The 16,984-nt window shown below is 46.6% G+C and overlaps 1 protein-coding gene across 1 annotated transcript; it reads right to left on the reverse strand.

Annotated features, from left to right (window-relative positions):
- Positions 1 to 754: 754 nt before the first annotated feature.
- Positions 755 to 16,958, reverse strand: LOC135498603 (uncharacterized). Its single transcript, XM_064788922.1, has 9 exons — positions 16,862 to 16,958; positions 16,132 to 16,283; positions 14,166 to 15,764; positions 13,506 to 13,718; positions 13,069 to 13,218; positions 12,625 to 12,885; positions 11,906 to 12,118; positions 11,414 to 11,557; positions 755 to 10,965 (listed from the first exon to the last, which is right to left on the reverse strand). Exons 2-9 carry the CDS (start codon positions 16,258 to 16,260, stop codon positions 1,051 to 1,053), a joined length of 12,624 nt encoding a protein of 4,207 aa, XP_064644992.1. The 5' UTR covers positions 16,261 to 16,283; positions 16,862 to 16,958; the 3' UTR covers positions 755 to 1,050.
- Positions 16,959 to 16,984: the final 26 nt, after the last annotated feature.

Below are 16,984 nucleotides of genomic sequence, written 5' to 3' on the forward strand. Positions count from 1 at the left end.
GACCAGCTCTATGGAGACCTCCAACAGCTGCGAAACACCATAGAATACATCAGAAGATCGGACTTGACTGTCTAGAGCGAACGAGAAGAAGAAGATGGGTCACACAGGGATGTCAAATTTCCGATTAGGCCGGATGTCTGACTTTTTACTTTTCCGAAGTGGGATATTTGCGAGATGGATCACATCATACGAGGACAGTAGCCTTGGGAAGACGATTCGGTCTTCCGAATAAAATGACCCGATCTTCAGAATGATCCGGTCTTTAGATGATGTTGGGTCTTCAAAAGAGAATGACTTTCAGAAGAGAATGGTCTCGTCTTTAGACGACCACGCTCAAACTCCAGAAGAAAATGCCTTGGTCTTCAGAGACAACGATCCCGTCTTCCAAAGACCATGCTCTGGTCTTTCGCAGATTCCTTGCAAGCAACTCATATTTTTCATTTGAGGGTCCTTCACTTGCCCCAGCATAGACACCAGAAACCAAAGACCTCTGATTAATGTCTCATTCAAAGGACTGTGAAGAGTCGGGAATTATAAATAGTTCTTTGAAAGCCTCGCCGGTTAATCGAGAAATACAATCCTGGGTTCTCCCCAAACCTGGGCCTATTGCGTGGCAGTCAGCAGTGTTAACCACCAGGCTATGAAGGCTCCTTGGGGCATCAATCCTATTGCCTGCTTTGGACACGGTTCATGCACGCCAAACTTCCTTTCAGTTTTAGAAAGAAAACAACAACATCTCATCAGATTTCAATGATTACTTTTTCAAATATTTGCACCTTCCTTTTACAACAAACAATTATTTACAATGTAAAAATAAATAATGTAACACTGGTATTGAAAGTTCGCTTTCTACAGTCATGATATTAGTGTAGAGGTGATCAGCTCAGTTTGAACTCTTTCAGCACAAGATTGGAATGTGGCCAAAACCTGCCTAACAATTGCAAGCCATACCAAAAATTGCATTGTAACACTGGTGAAATCATGGCAGGTAGCGTGCAGGGGTATGACAATCTTTGCCGCCTAAATGCCACAACCAAGTTATCCCAGTAATCAGAGTTTCCAGAAGGACGGGAGGCTCTTAGCATTCGATTGAGTTTCCCGCTGATCATTTGAAGCACCCTGATTCTCATGCGGAGCACTGTCTGGCGAATTTCGAACATTTTCTGCAGGATTTGGAACAGTCTCAGTCAAATTTTGAACAGTTCTAGCAGAATTCCTCATATGCCCTGTAGACGTCTTCTGCATCCCCTTGAGGATATTTGATAAAATATCATTCATTTTCTCACCAGTTTTCTCAGACTCACCATACGTCTTGACCAGTTTGTTCACAATTCCAAAATCGGATGACGTCGACACGTTTGCAGAGGTAGACGCCACTGGTTCTGATGCTTTTGGTTTGACGTCGCTTATCAAAGCCCCTGCTGTATTATCAAAAGTTACTGAAGTTTCAGCAGACAGTTTCTGACCAAATACCGGCATCTCTATTCCTTCAGGAAAAGTCAAGGCAGGCTTAACACCTTCTGACTTGGTGGGCCGTTGTTTCACTGGTAAAGGACAGACCGTCTTGAGGCCAAGTTCCTTACGCTTTTTGCAACATTTTGGACAATTTCTGCTGTTACCCAACTGGTGACTCGAAACCCTGCCCAAACCATAACACATTGGCACCGAGTATATCTTCGCTGGTTGTTTATTTGCCATCGCTAGTTTATTCCGATAGGCCTCTGCAATGCTATGACTTTCAGGCTTCTTATGCGGACTTGTCTTCCACCCTTCCTTTTTAACAAACGCAGCAAAAGTCGAAATGTTCTTATCTGCACCTACAGATTTGTCAGCACCAGCACCAGCACTATCTGTCCCACTCAATAATTTATCATCTGGCAGTATTCGAGGTTTTGGTCGCAAACCTTCTGCTGCATCTGCCGACCGACTTGCATCTTCACGTTCCCTCGGATTCGATACTGTCCTCCCATCTTCTCGCAGGAGAGCAGTTCTCCGCGAATCTTTGGCACGACCAGCAGCACTACGTGTCCCTGGACTTGACACTTTGTCAGCATCTTCTATCGAGCAAGGTTTGGGCTGCGTCCCTTCTGCTGCGCTTGCCCCACGAGAAGCGTTTTCATGCCTCGCTGGACTAGACACTTTCTCCCGCCTATGCAAACTCCGTCCTGACCTCTCGGAAGATGAACTCTCCTCTCCTGCTTTCAAAATCTTCTCAGAGCTCGGCGGCTTCAAGTCCGAATCAGATATCGTCCGCTTTCTTGGGAGTGGCGTACGTTCCCGGTTTCTTTCTCTACGCAGCGTGATTGGAGACTTTGCTCTCTCGTGTCTATAGAATCCTGACCGATACACCCCCCTACTAGATCTCTCCCGCTCAAACCTCGGATCCAGCCGTTCTCGTCTTTCACGAATCCGATCGTTCCGAAAATCAAATCTTGGCCTATGAATCCTGGAGTGATCGTACCTCCTCCCCCTATCTGATATAGCAGGGTATCGACGTTTAACATCCGACTCAGAACTAGGACTTTTGGAATTCGGACCGGAACGTGGATGTCTTTCATCAAGTTTAGAATCATTGTGAATGGGACCTGATCTCAGTTCTCTTTGATCAGATTGCGGACTCGGACTTCCAGAGCGTCGTTTGTGACGAACGTCTCTACGGCCAGCTCTTGAACTTTCCGCTGATCTAACCTCGCGATGTTCAGAACTTCTCTCCCGTCTACCTCCACATGGACTTAAAGTCTTCCCAACAAAACCCGCCTGCTCAGTACCTGATACATCTGTAGTTTGAGCAGACGTGCCTCTTTGACAAATTCCAGACTCATTCTTAGCAGTTTCGGAAAAATTCAATTTGGCACATTTCGAATCTGAAATAGATTCCGTGAAGGTCCCTTCTCTCAAAGCTAAAACGGCTGTTGCAACTGTAAACGTCTTCACCGGCGAATTCGGACCCAACTTTTTCCTTTTTCGTCGTTTTTTACTCTTTTTTTTCGGGCCAGGGTCAACTCCACTCACTCCAGCCACACAGGCTTCTGTGGGATCACCTACAGGTTTCCATGGCGAACTGAATGGCTCTAACATTGTTTCAGTAGCCTCCGCATGCCAAAGCATTTTTTTCCTCTTTGCATTTTGTCTTTGTCGTACCCTCTTCTTCCCTTTCTTTTTCCTGCCGGATCTCATCTCTTCCGGTGCTTTGGATTCATTCGAAGGAACTGGTGGCAACCATAATCGCTCCCCTTGATCATGATCTGCCATACCAACAACACTTCCCTCTCGATCAGACGAACTCGCTTTTGCACCTGCAGGTACACTTTCTGTCTTGTTCTCTTTTATTGTCGGGCGACCAATACTTTTCATTTGTTCATGAGATATGTGTGTCTGCTTCTCCAGTTTCAGCACAATATCTGCAGTGTTCGCCACAACTCCTGGTGCCACAGAGGAACTGGGTCTTGCCTCTGCAGGAGAACTCATCTCTGGTTTTACTTCAACAGGTGCACTTCCTCTAACAGGTGAATTGGTTCTTGCTCTGATAGGGGGCCTTGGTCTTGCTGTGTTGGGTGAACTAGGAATGAGCTTTGGATTGACCGGCCCCGAGACCGGGAGCCCAGTTTCGACTCCACCTTGACACATTCCCGCATCTGAACTCTCAGGCCCGTTGGCATGTGGACTTTTGGGTATTTCAATACCTTGGCTCCCCATCCCTCGAACACCTGAAGTTTCTGTCCGGCTTGAGGGAATTTTCATTGCTAGACTTGTGGCATTTGTTTGAGGATCCAGCTCCGGACTGTGCAGCATTTCTGTAACCGGTTCGGAAGTCTCTGGACTGTCATCTAGACTCAGGGGACTATCCAAATATCTTGGATTCTCTACATTTTTCTTCGTTGCTGCAACCTCTATCCCCTCGTCCTCTTCTGATTCTGGCTTCTCAGGTAAAAATCCCGAGTCCCTATCCCGATACCATCGCCCAGTCCTGCAATCAAAATCATAGTTCCCAGAAACCTTCTGTGCCCGTGTCTGATAGTTCTTTGCCTTGTTCACGCTATGAGTAGCCAAGCTCCGCGCCGGTGATTGTCGCGACAGGGACGGACGCCTCGAGCGCAAGAACGGCGAGCGTGGACGCTTTGGTCGATGAAAAATCCCATGTTCATTTTCAAACGATTCTCTCCGAGATACCTTTGTCACGGTTCGTTCTGATTCCCTTCCAGTTTTCGATAATTTTCGTTTCTTCCTCGTTTCTTCCAGCTGGGCATCAATTTCTGCCAGAGATCTTTTTATTTTCTCTGCTTTCTCTTCCCTGGTCAAATCTTCCGCCTTCCTTTTTCCATCCTGTGTGGATTTCTTTCCGCCTTTTGCCAATTCTTTTGGACATTGTGTAAACCTTTTCCCATCTTGTGCAGATTTCTTCAAAGTCCGGTGTCGTCTGCTCTGGATTTTGTCGTCTGCTGTTGCTTCTCCTAAAGATTCAGAATCAGAATCAGAATAAGAAATGTTCAAATCTAATTCCTCATCATTCAAATCGCATGTAATTTTCAAATCCGGGCAATCATCCCCGAGAGCAAAATGGCTGCCTTCTGGCGATGACTCGCTGCCATGGCCACAAGATGTTGCCTCTGCTTCAACTGTGTCGTCTGGGGACACGTAACCCTCCCCACGCCGGGTGTTCAATATCAACCGGAGATCAAACCCACGGGGAAACGGTGGGGTCGTCTGGGCACACCCAGCACTTGTTTCAAGGTCTAGGTCAAGGTCGGATTCATTGCTTATGTCAGACACCAACATTTCATCATCTTTAGTAGAATCATCCAGAACTTTATAGCCTCCGGCATTTCTAACCCTCGGGGAGCGCGCCATCATTGGTGTAATCGAACCAGATCTTTGACTGAATTCCAGCTCCGCATCCGAAATATCTTCTAATCCTTCTATGTCCGCTCTCAAGGCAGAATCTTTGTCAGCAGCAGAGTCTTCAACTTCAAGATCTTCACCCTCAGACATATCTTCAAACGTAGCATCACATTCACCATCAGTACTGTACAAATTGTCATCATGCGTTCTTTCAAAGTTAGCATCAGTGATTTGATCACCTTGATCATCAACTGACGGGTGAAATCCTGCTAATTCCTCCGGTGTGATTGCTTCTTTCTCCTTCCCCAAGTCATCCAGATAGCTATCCAAAGTCTCAACCACACCACTCCTTTCCCTCGTGGCCTCTGCCTCCGAATCTGAAACATCCACCAGACCATCCAGATACTCGTCCAAGACTTTGTCAGCCGACTTTGGACCACCAACGCGTCTGCTATCATTGCCGTGCGTTTCATCAGGGTGAGCGTTGCTGTCCTCATCCAACATTCCGGGGAAACATCTGTCACCTTCCATTCCATCCTTCACAGTTTTCTCCATTCCCCTTAGGTCCTGATCTCCATCCTGGCCACCAACCCAGTGGTTGTCTCTAGCTGCACTCATTTCCGGCTTCACTTTCACATGTTCAGAAAAAGTCACATTGTCCGTTTCAGCCTTCGATTTCTCTCCTTCAACCCCCACAGCTCCTCGAGCTGGAGCATCTTCCCGAACATCCGCTGCAACTTTTTTCGTCGGCGACTTCAACACATACTTATTCTTCCCAACCATCGTAACAGTTTTCCCCTCCAACCCTTCGGGACCTTCAGCCTCGACCGTAGGTGTTACAACAGCAGACAAATCCTTGCCTTTTTCTGTCGGACCTTGCGACTCACTTTGAGGTCCCGGTGCTTTTTTCAAAACAATTTTGTTCGGGGATATTTTTATGACATGTTGTAACACTTCAGCTTGTTTACCCTGTGTTTCCGCATCATTTTCCGATTTAGCGATAGACTTTTCCACAACATTTTTTTGTTCAGCATCACACTGTTCTTCTTCCTTATTTTGTGCAATGTTTTCAGAGGAACTGGCCTTTTCCCAATAAGTACTGGCCACAACTCTATCCCTTTCTCGTCTGGAACTGGCCTTTCCCTGCTCAGTAATGGTTGCAACGCTACCCATTTCTTGTCCAGAACTGGCCTCTTCAGATTCAGCTCTGGCCTTGTCTGGCACAATTCTATCCCCAACTCTGTCTTTCTCCACACCAGCGCTTGATTCTTCTCGATCTTTCCGAACATCTTCAAGTGTAGTGCAGACCTTGTCTCTCTCAGTTCTTGCCTCCTCTTGTATCTTCCTAGCTGCTGAAGCCTGATCCACGCTGCTCTTCTCACAATCTTCTCTGGCCACTTCCTTGCGAACTTTCAGATGTTCCAACATCAATTTTCCATACCCAGTCTTGGCTTTTTCTCCAACACTTTCTTTTTGTTTCAGACTTTTTTCTCGTTCACTTTGGGAAACGTGCGCATCACTGGTAGACTTGGATTCAAACGTCAATATACCACCAACCTTGGCTACTTTCGTCTGCGATTTACCTCCTCCGTCAGATGTTTTCATAGCCACCAAAACATCAGGAACGGTAGCCAGCTCAGCGGCACTTGTCTGAGGTGCTATCCAAGACGCGCTGCTGTTATCAATACGGTTCAAGAACTCCAAATCATCTGTCGCAATTGAAGACACACTGCCTTCAGGACTGAATCTCTCTCTGCGATCTGAATCGGCAGGCTCAACATTCGTGTAACCAAATATGCCACAATCTTGTTCTTCGTTCAAAATCCCACCAGAGGGAGATCTATCCATGCCCAGTTGACCAATCAAGCTTACTTTCTCACTCATCTTTGCTGTCGCTTCCAGTGTGTTTCCCTCCTCAAGACTATGATCAGTCATCTTTGAGTAGTTCACACTCTCATCACCAGAGGGAGAAGTCAAAGTCTCATCAGTTTCGCGACTACTTTTCACAAACAACCAATCAGACGTTGCGCTCTCCGTCGTCAGCGACTCGCCATGCTTGCCAGTACCGTGGACACTCAAAGAACTATAGTTACGACTTTCTTCACTAGGTGGGTGTAACTCTTCTACAGCAGTCTGGCCAGGACAAGCTGCCGCTTGTTCCATAGTTTTCCTGTTGTCAACTGAACTCAAAGACTGCCCAATAGGGGGCTCTGACCTATCCAACGAACCATTACCTCCGGCGGTAATTGACACCAAAACATCATCCAAACCAGGCTTCTCAGGAAGGCAGGGCTGTACCGCATCAGTCCAGTGTTTGTTTACATTGGATGCCGTCTGCTGAGCAGTCCTCTGCTCCCTCTGTTCAGCTGAAGACAAATGTTTGTTTACATTTGATGCTGTTTGCTGCCTCTGTTCAGTAGACGCTTGATATTTGTTGTCATTTGGTGGCGTCTGCTCCCTCTCTTGAGCAGACAACTGATGTTTGTTTACCGTTGATGGCGTCTGCTGAAGAGAGTTGAACACTTTTGCCAACGCTGCATCGTCAACATTCACATCACTAAGGAGTCCCACAGCACCCTGGTTCTTCAACAACGGATGCGTGTAGGGCCTACTAGGACTAAAATTCAGCAACGTACTAGGTTTAGCAGTTTTCTTCGGCTTTAAGCCTCCTTTTGTGAATTGCGCACAAATACTCTCTCGACTCTGGGACCAGATTGACTTCTTTGTTTGGCTTTTCTTTTGCTGTCCAGCAGATACGGGGGAGCTGTCTCCAGGAGTCCAGGGAGTGCCGCCCAGGTGAGTCCAAGCAGGCTTTGCAGGACTTGAAGAAGGATTGCAGTGGTTCCCTCTACCAGACTCATGACCAGGCGCATCTACGGGAGGCAAATGGCTCCTTCTTTCATTTATCCCAAAAGCATGCGGCAAACTTTGCTGCAACTCTCTTACCTGGTTTTTGTCTATAATCTGATCACAGCTAACAGAGTTTGGTGAGTCTACTGCATTACTCTGTCTTGATGAATCACCATCCAGACCCTGGCTTCGAACACTGACATTCCCACCGTCTCTAACGATCAGCCCAAGCTGTTCTTCGCCACTCTGATTAGCCCAAGAAACAGACAACGCCCCTGGTTTGGCGCCTTTTCCTTTCCTACGCCCTCTAGTAGACTTTAAATCCTGATGCTTGTTCAACGTCAAATACCGACAAAGAAGGGAATGGCAGAAATCCTCCTCCCCTACAAGATTACGCTCAAGGCGCTGAACGAAAGTCAACTTCTTCTGTGCCTCCTCGGTATTTGAGCCTCGCATGGATAAACCTTGGTACAACCGTCGCCCAGCTGTCCGCGGGTACTTCCCGACAGAACGAGCTGAAGTGCAAGGCAGTGTCGAATTCTCTTCATCAGGGATGAAATGGTCTTCCTCTCCTCCATGTTCAAACAGGAATTCCTCTTCCACTTCTGCATCCACACATTCTTCCTCCTTTTGATCTTCCTCTTCTTTTTCTCCCTCCGATACTGGACTCGGTGTCCGAAGACCAAATTCGGGACCCGATTCATCAAACTGCGAATCAAAGCTGTCAGGAATATCGTTGCGACTCTGTGTCTTGCTGCCTAAAGATCTTTCTCCCTCCTCCTCTACCGGACTGGACATGTTTTTGATCTCATATGCCACGAAATCTTCTTCACCTGCAACTTCGCGCAAATGACCAAGGCCTAAGGACTCTATTGGAGGGAACTCCCCAGCTTCAACAGACCCAGCGTCTGAGCTAGAGTCTGAAATCGTCACAATTTCAATCATTTTCTTTGGAACTTTTTCAGACCTTGGAGAGATCATTTCAGTTTTGATCATCCTCACTTCATCATCGGAATCTGAATCAGGAAATGAGACGTGCAATGCAATGTCAACTTTCTCATTCGATTCATTCAATCTATAAGACACGATATCATCTTCAGCAATGCAGTCCCTAGCAATTAGACCAGCTTCCTTTGCAACTAGATCAGTTTCCTTAGCAATCGGATCGGTTACTTTAGCAACCAGATCAGCTTCCTTAGTAACTAATGAATTTACCTCAGCAACAGGGGTTTCCTTGGAGACATCCTCGGTTACTGAAACAGATTTCTCAGCGACACCACTTGTGGCTTCAACCTCACTATTCTCAGCATACCTGCTCTCACGTTTCTCAACAACTTCGGTTTCTGGAGTCACTACAACTGGGGCCATAAACTTCTCATGGTGTTCTTGAATCAAGTGTTCCTCAGCCTGTTTGGACCTGCCACAACTCACTTCATTCTCCATCCCTGACGTTTCGTTCAATCCTACCTTTGCTCCTGGGCCACTGGTGCTAGGTACAGCAATACTTGAAGCTGCAGTAGACAAACTTCTAACATCTGATGGCTCCTGCTCCCTCTGTTCAGCAGACGACACATGTTTGTTTACATTCAGTGTCGTCTGCTTGCTCTCCTCAGCAGATGACAGATGTTTGTTTACATTCAATGTCGTCTGCTCGCTCTCCTCAGCAGATGACAGATGTTTGTTTACATTCAATGTCGTCTGCTCGCTCTCCTCAGCAGATGACAGATGTTTGTTTACATTCAATGTCATCTGCTCGCTCTCTTCAGCAGATGACAGATGTTTGTTTACATTCAATGTCGTCTGCTCGCTCTCTTCAGCAGATGACAGATGTTTGTTTACATTTGATGGTGTCTGCTGCCTCTCTCCAGCAGACGACCGATGTTCAAAATCTGAATCAGAAATAGGAATGTCGTTTTCAGCAGCAGCATCAAATCCAGACAAAACACCTCCTGAGCAGTTGTCGTTGGCTCTGATTGACTGGTCGCTGTCATGATTTCCCTCATTTACATCTAAACTTGACCTCTTCCCGCTCTGATTTAACGCTTGGACACTTTCCCTAAGCAACGCAGCAAAATTAGGAACAGCCCGCTTATGAATGACAAGGGAACTCCCAGAATGCACCTGGTCAGTCTGTCGCTTCTTTTCCAAAATATGCGACATCTTCAGGTTCAGTAGCCCAGGATCTGGACCCGGACATTCATCCTTTCGCGCGGCAGCAGGACTCTGCTCACCTGAAGCTTTGGGTTCAAGCACGTCTGAAACGTTTCTAATCAAGAACACAGGCTTCGGAACATGACGACTGTCTTCTTTTCTTCCTTCAAATGCAACACAACCCTGTTTTGTGTTTGGGTTTTCAAGAGTCATCTCAGCAGCTGATGGTTCAACACCTTCCTCCAAAACCGGCGGCCCCACCAACCCAATCTGTTCTGTTTTGATCTGCACACTCGGGACGGAAACGTCATCAGTGATCTCAGACTTTATAGACGTTGCTTCATCAATGAACATCTCAACCTCCCCACTAGGGTTCAATCTCACATTTACCCTACAGCCGATCGCATCCAACTCTCCCTGCTTCTCCCTAATAGCCTTCTGGAGCAGATATTTCGTTTCTAACGGATCATCCGCAGGCAAATCAGGAAGATCCAGAATGAGAGAATTCACATGCTCCTCCATCGCACTGCTCTCTTCAACATTTGGATCGCTTCCGTCGAGAAACTCGTCACCCGCTGATTCCTTAGTTACCGTTGCTGCCTGTTCATTTTCGGGAGTTTTATCAATTTCGTGCTGTTGTAAACGCAATGTCATGCTTGCACTTTCTGACAATCCTACCTCTGAACTAGCTCCGTTCGTTCCCACGATCACATTGCTCGGCTTTGACATTCCCTCCACACTTCCTCCTACACTAGCAGCACCTGCGACACTATCGACCGACCGCGTCGCCGTCCCTGGGATACTCTCAGAAGCCATCTCACTAACAACACTCCGCTCCTGACTGGGAAAGACTCCAACATCTTGACTGATTTCCCCTACTAAACCCTCCTCCAACTGATAATTCCTAGAATCTACACCCAGTCCGACTCCACTACACTCCAATGGCGGGCTCGTATCTGCAGCGGAAACTGTTCCAGGAGCACTCATAGATGGCGTCCTGCAGAGTCCAAGAGTTCCTAGTAGGCTTGTCTGTAACGTTCCTGGTGATTTTGATGTCGACGGTTTTGGTGACGCAGGCCGTTTTCTGGCGGTGCTATCTTCGGGACTTTTTCCTCGAAGTGGAACCTTGAATTATAGATGAGAGCGTGAGTGGGATATGATTCTGCGAAATCTTGGTCTGTTAGCTGACTGATTCTCTTGGTGAATCAGACTTATGCATGATGGTTTTATACATTGGTAGGCTACCTGATCCCTGCCTCTAAGAGTAAGGTTGCAAAGGGTGTTCAGAACTAAAGACAGAAACTGGGATGGAGAGTTAATGCTAACATCAAGAGGTTACCTTGGGCATTTTTCCGGGACGGCTGTGGTCGGAATGAATTCTTTAATGGAATAAAACTATGGGTCAGGATGTAAAGATTCAACTGTTGTAGGTTTAATGAAAATCCATGAGTAATCATGAAATGAGAACGATATGCGACAATCTTGACATCTTGGAGCAAACTATAAGTGGATAGCTCGACTTCCAAAGCTTGCCTCTGCGGAGAGCAACAACATCAAGGGAGACATCACCTACCTTTGTGGTATCCAGTTCTCTTTCAGCGATGGGGCATGGCATCTCCTCCTCTCCCCATGACACCGTGGAGTCTAATCCTCCATTCGCACAAACAGGGGGCTCCACTTCTGTGATGGATGCAATCCGGAGAAGTTTTCTGAAGACCTGGAAAACGAATCGAGAGGTTGAGCAAAAATACAAGCAATGGTAAAATTCCACACCTATTTATTTTTCTCCTGGAGAATCAATTAAAGTATCACCCAGGGTTACAAACTTAGTCGAGCATTTGTCAAAAGAATCCACGGTGAGAAGAGATTCTACTGGGGGTGTCTCATAGCCTTGTGGATGACACTGCAGGCTCCCATGGAACAGGGATTGGCTTCATAGGAATTAAACTTCCTGGCTCTTGAAACTGAGATCCTTTATTCCAGCCATCAAATCTAACATTCAGTGAGAGGAAAAAGCCTGAACTCCACCTAAAATCGGAAATTTGACACCCTGATCTCCGCATACCTGATGAATCATCCGATCTTGATCTCCACCTTGCGTGGCCAAACCCTGACAAATATCCTCGAAGATGTGAAGCAAATTCAGCGTGGACTGCATCAACTTTTTATGGGACTGTGCTGTCTTTTGGTAAAACGCCATCTGGCGTTTTAAACGAGTAATCAGGGCGTCTCGTTCGACGATGTGCGTCTCGTAAGTATCCTTCATTTCTTCATGGACCTAAAACACAAAATTCCAAATTTTGGAAGTCAAAATTTTCATTTTCATTTGGACAGATCCTTGTTCTAAGCCCTTCATCATGTCATCCTACACCATTCCACTTATTCCTTGAGGAAATAATTCTTGGCTCATGTTACCAGTTGAATGAGGTAGATACCATCATCTTGGCAGAGCCAGCACAGCAGGTAGCTAGGTCTCTCACCCCCAGACCAAAGGTAGATTACATAAAATGACCACAGCAAGCTACCTCCAGCTGTCAAGGTAAATGTAATGAGGATTATGAACAAAACTGAGCAGGGAGGACATCAGAGATGTAATCATATTGATGAAAGTTTCCCTAGCACAGATTTGCCATAATGTAAGAGTAGCTACTTAGTCTTCAAACCCTTACAGGAAAGAACTAATTGTTTGGAGAAGATTTGAACCCATGACCTCTCAGTTAGCAGTCTGGTACGTTGCTAAGGGAGTTGTACATCTTGTCGCGAAAATCGGAAAGACTTACGAACCTGATAATAAATCTTGCAGCGATTCTCTGCCGCGAACAACTGATCTGACGCCATCGTCAAATCCTCAGTGAGTTTCTGATTCTCTGTTTTCAGAGGCATCAGGGTGGTTTGCGACTCTCGCATCTGCGAGGACATGCTGAGGAGGTCCGACATTCCCTTCTGATGCGATTCGGAGAGTTCCGTGTATTTGTTGGTGATTTTCGTCAGACGTGCCTTCGTCGCTGTCAGCTCTGATCTCAGTTTCATGTTGTCCTTCTCAACCTGTCAAAGATGTGGTGACTGATATTAGAAAAATAATCTGGATGTTGATGTATGGATTAGAAACTTCCTTGAAACATCATAGGAACCTTTATGGACTCCCTAAACATGGCACAGTGCCCCATCCCCCCCAACCCCCCCGTGACCTAAACCCATATGCGACTGATCCTTTTCTCAATAGCCTACCTCTCTGAAAGCAGTATTAGCAGCCTCCTTTGCCAGTTTTTCATTGGTCAACTTGAGCTCGAGTTGTTTGATCGCCTCGGTGCTTGCATTGGTGCCCACATCTCGCACCTCAAACTCCATCAGACGATTCTTGAGTTCCACATTCTCACTCTGAAATTACAAAATAATTTGTGCAATCCCAGAACTAAACTTCTTCTTCTTCTTCCTAGCGTTTGATTTTCTGTTTATAACTATACAACAGAACCAGGCCTATGCCTGGCTGTCGTCTCTTGTTCCTCCCTAGATCCCCAGAGCTTTGTCTCCATTGCTGCACTGCACAGTTAGGCCATGTGGCCAGTCTCTCAGTGTCCCAGAGTGGGCAGTTCCGGAGCATCGCAAGAGGATCGCACTGTAAGAACCAGGCCTATGTCTTATTTCAAGCCGTCTTATTCGCTCACCTGTGTTTTCTCCAACTCGGTATTTTTAACTTCGACCGCCTGACGCAGACTCTTCATCATCACTTCACCCTTCGTCATCACAGTCTCCATGAAGTTCCTCTCCAGCTGACACTGCTTGGAGTGTAGCGTACGCTTCTCGAGGTCATCCCGCGCCTTCTTCAGCTGCGCTTCCAACTCAGTGATGCATTCGTTCGGGGCCGCAGGCAGCTCCACCTTGAAGGAGATAGGTAGCATAGTGGTTAGAACGTTAGCTAATAACCAGGATGTCATAGGTTCAACTCTGTGACAGATCAGCACTGTTTTCAAAACTCTTCACAATCGAATGGCTTCAGAATGCTCTTGCCAGTAATCTGCACTCGAAACTTGAACATCACCTTATAAGCAGGATGTTGTAGGTTCAACTCTTGGACAGATCAGCACTGTTTTCAAAACTCTTCACAATCGAATGGCTTCAGAATGCTCTTGCCAGTAATCTGCACTCGAAACTTGAACATCACCTTATAATCAGGATGTTGTAGGTTCAACTCTTGGGCAGATTAGCGCTGTTTATAAACCCTTTGCAGTCAAATACTTTTGACTCAATCTGAAGTTGGTAATATATCATCATCTTAACTTAGAATAGAAAGTGTCAAAGATATTTTGAAACACTCAGTACATTACCTGTTTTGCTGCTGCAGCCTTGGCATGCTTCACCTGGTCCTCCATCAACAACTTCTGCATCTCCAGGGACTGTATCTTCGTATCATTAATCGCCTGTGAATTATCCAGCCGTCGAATCTCCTTCTCACGGTCGAAGATCTGCCGTTGCAGATGTGAGTTCTTCTGATGTTCACGAGTTAGGTCCATCTTGTAGCGATTATTCAACGCCTTCACCTCACTTAACTCCTCAAGGAATTCCGTCACCTGGAATGGGTTAATAGGGGGCGTACCGTGCGGCATTTCAGAGTCCGTCCGTCCGTCCAACACGCCCTGGACGTGATGTAACTCCTGCATTGTCTTATTTAACTCATCATTTAAACTCGTCAATTGGTTTTCTTTCTGTTCCATCATTGTTTCCAATTCGTCAACCTTGGAATCCTTCACACCAACTTCTGCTTGCGATAAAATTAATTTATTCTTCAACGTCATATACTCGAAATTCAAATTGTCGATTTCGCTGGTCAAAGTGTTATTTTTTCCCATCATTTCTGCAAGCTCGTGCTGTAAACGACGTTTGTCCGCAAAGCTCTGCTTGTATGTTTTCAGGACAGACGGACTTAACGGCAAGTTGACCTCCGGTGCATCTGCCAAGGGCTGCTCACCGTCAACTGAATCTCTATTGGCGGAATTTCTGCGGTTTGAATATCTATCGCCGACGTCTGACGCCGATGGCTGTGGATCTGTTTCATGCGAGCTTGTGTTGCTGCTCTGACTGTACGAGCTCGGGACGGAACTGGTCAGGACGTTGGACCCCGACTGCTTCAACCCAATTGGGTCACCCTTTGGCTGCGCGAAGACAGAGGTGTGCGGTTGTTTGGATGCAGCAGGAGGTGTCCGACGCCCGGCGCTGTTTGGTCGAGAGTTTGAAGGATGGATAGGTGGTGCACAATCCCCAGATGGAGGTTGAGAATTATGAGTTGCAGACTGGAGGGGAGGTGTACTTGAGTGCAAACCAGGCGTCGTCAAATTGGTATTCAGATTACTAAATGATGTAAACCCAGATAGACCTATTGGTCCTTGACTGAGCCCAGTTACGCTTGTTGAAGTATCCATTCGTTTGTCACTCTCAGCTTGCCGATCTCCTGATGAAGCAGTACTGCCTAACAGTAACGTCCCGCCACGCGCCGCAGAAATTCTAGGCGTCGAACTTGGCGTAACGTTTGTTGCACCACTTGGGAGCGATGCATCACATGGTGCATGAGCATCATCAGAAAGCAGACGGCGAAGTATGGCCGCCTTCTGACTCCGTTCCGAATTAAGAGAACTCCGACTCAAATCAGGCAAGCGTGGCTCGACTCTGCCATGTCCAGAAATGTCGGATGAATTTTCTGTTGATGATGTATTTCCTTTCGACATGGCACCATCTCTTTGTCCCTGGCCGCCATTGCCAACCTCACCCCCAGGTTTTGCAGCGGGGGTTCGGACTGCTTCCTCGTAGGACGGAGGGGGCGTGAGAACCTGTCCCCCGACTCCCAGGAAACCGACGGCAAGTTGCTCAATGATATGTGGTGGAAATTTCGATAGGTCCAGGTTTGCCAGAAAGCTATTTTGAATGGCAGCCTGGAAAGATAGATAAATTAATGAACTGAAGGAGCTAACGATAAGATAACTTTAATACTAGTTACAGTAGAACCTCTCTGTATAGGACACCTTCAGGACTGACAATTGCTGTCCATAATAGAGAGGTGTCCTGATAAGAGAGGTCAAACTGAATGGAACCACCCAGTTTGAGACGAAAACTAGTGTCCTTTAGGGAGAAGTTGTTCTGAATAGAGAGGTGTCCACTAAGGGAGGTTCCACTGTAGTTAATGCCAGATAAGTGACTAAACTTCGTTTGAACAGCCCTGTCCTGATTCTTCATGCAGCCGCTTGGCTTCGTTGAATGAAAACAGAAGAAGAAACGAACATTGTTATCGTCGACACTGACCTGGCGCGGTGACGGCTGATGCTGCTGTTCAGCAGGGGGTGTAACACTGACAGCTTGTACGTCGTCGACGTCATCATCATCGTCATCATCCAGGCAGATCACCTCCTCAGGACTCGGGCGACGGGACATTTTGGACCATCAGTTGAATCGATCTAAAAATTATGAATATGAGGAAATATTTAGATTTAAAAAAGTTCCAATTGACCTATTCGAAGAAGTTTGTTTTGGCGGTGACCAGTCATGCGTTTCACCTGGAACAACGGATCGCCGTGTCTCTAAGCATTGTCCAAAGTAGGCCCTACGGTATAAAGTTGGCTTAGGCCTTCTGACACGTTCCGAGACGGAGTGTCGATTCGTCCTCTTCGACCGAACAGGCCTATGGCTGATGCAATCATGATCGTACGTTACGGCGACAAATGTCACTTGTCTGCAAGCTCTTTAGGCCGCCTAGGGATCAGACATGACACCGATTGACGGTAGGCCTAATGGGGGTTGGATAGGCAGAGGTCGTCAGAGAGCTAGGGACTGTTTCATGGTCAGCAGCGTTGGCCACAGGTGCTTGTACGGTAGGTCGGGGCAAGGGTTTGGGTTAGATGTAGGTCAACAAAGGTCAATGCCTCCATATCCTGTGGTTTGACCTACTTTCACTTAGGCCTACCCGCCCCCCCAAAATCAGAGACTCAAAATAACCTTTCCATTGGTTACCTAGCATAAACAAAATAACCCTTACCAATTGTAGAATCAGTTCCACCTTCTCATATTTCTAATATTTCAATAATATTTGCACAATCGACTAAAATACAGGTAACAGATTGATGAACAGATGCAACAGAGTTATGTATAGAGATGATTT

Source organism: Lineus longissimus, chromosome 14 (genome assembly GCF_910592395.1).
Source record: "Lineus longissimus chromosome 14, tnLinLong1.2, whole genome shotgun sequence".
Lineage (NCBI taxonomy): Eukaryota > Metazoa > Nemertea > Pilidiophora > Heteronemertea > Lineidae > Lineus > Lineus longissimus.

What these genes read in the sequence shown, in the direction of transcription:
- LOC135498603 (XM_064788922.1), bottom strand. Translation starts at nt 16,260, where the DNA reads ATGTCCCGTCGCCCGAGTCCTGAGGAGGTGATCTGCCTGGATGATGAC. An exon ending in GCTGCAAGATTTATTATCAG is followed by an intron (nt 12,119 to 12,624) that starts GTTCGTAAGTCT and finishes TTTGTGTTTTAG; the next exon opens with GTCCATGAAGAAATGAAGGA. An exon ending in AAGATCGGATGATTCATCAG is followed by an intron (nt 11,558 to 11,905) that starts GTATGCGGAGAT and finishes TTCGTTTTCCAG; the next exon opens with GTCTTCAGAAAACTTCTCCG.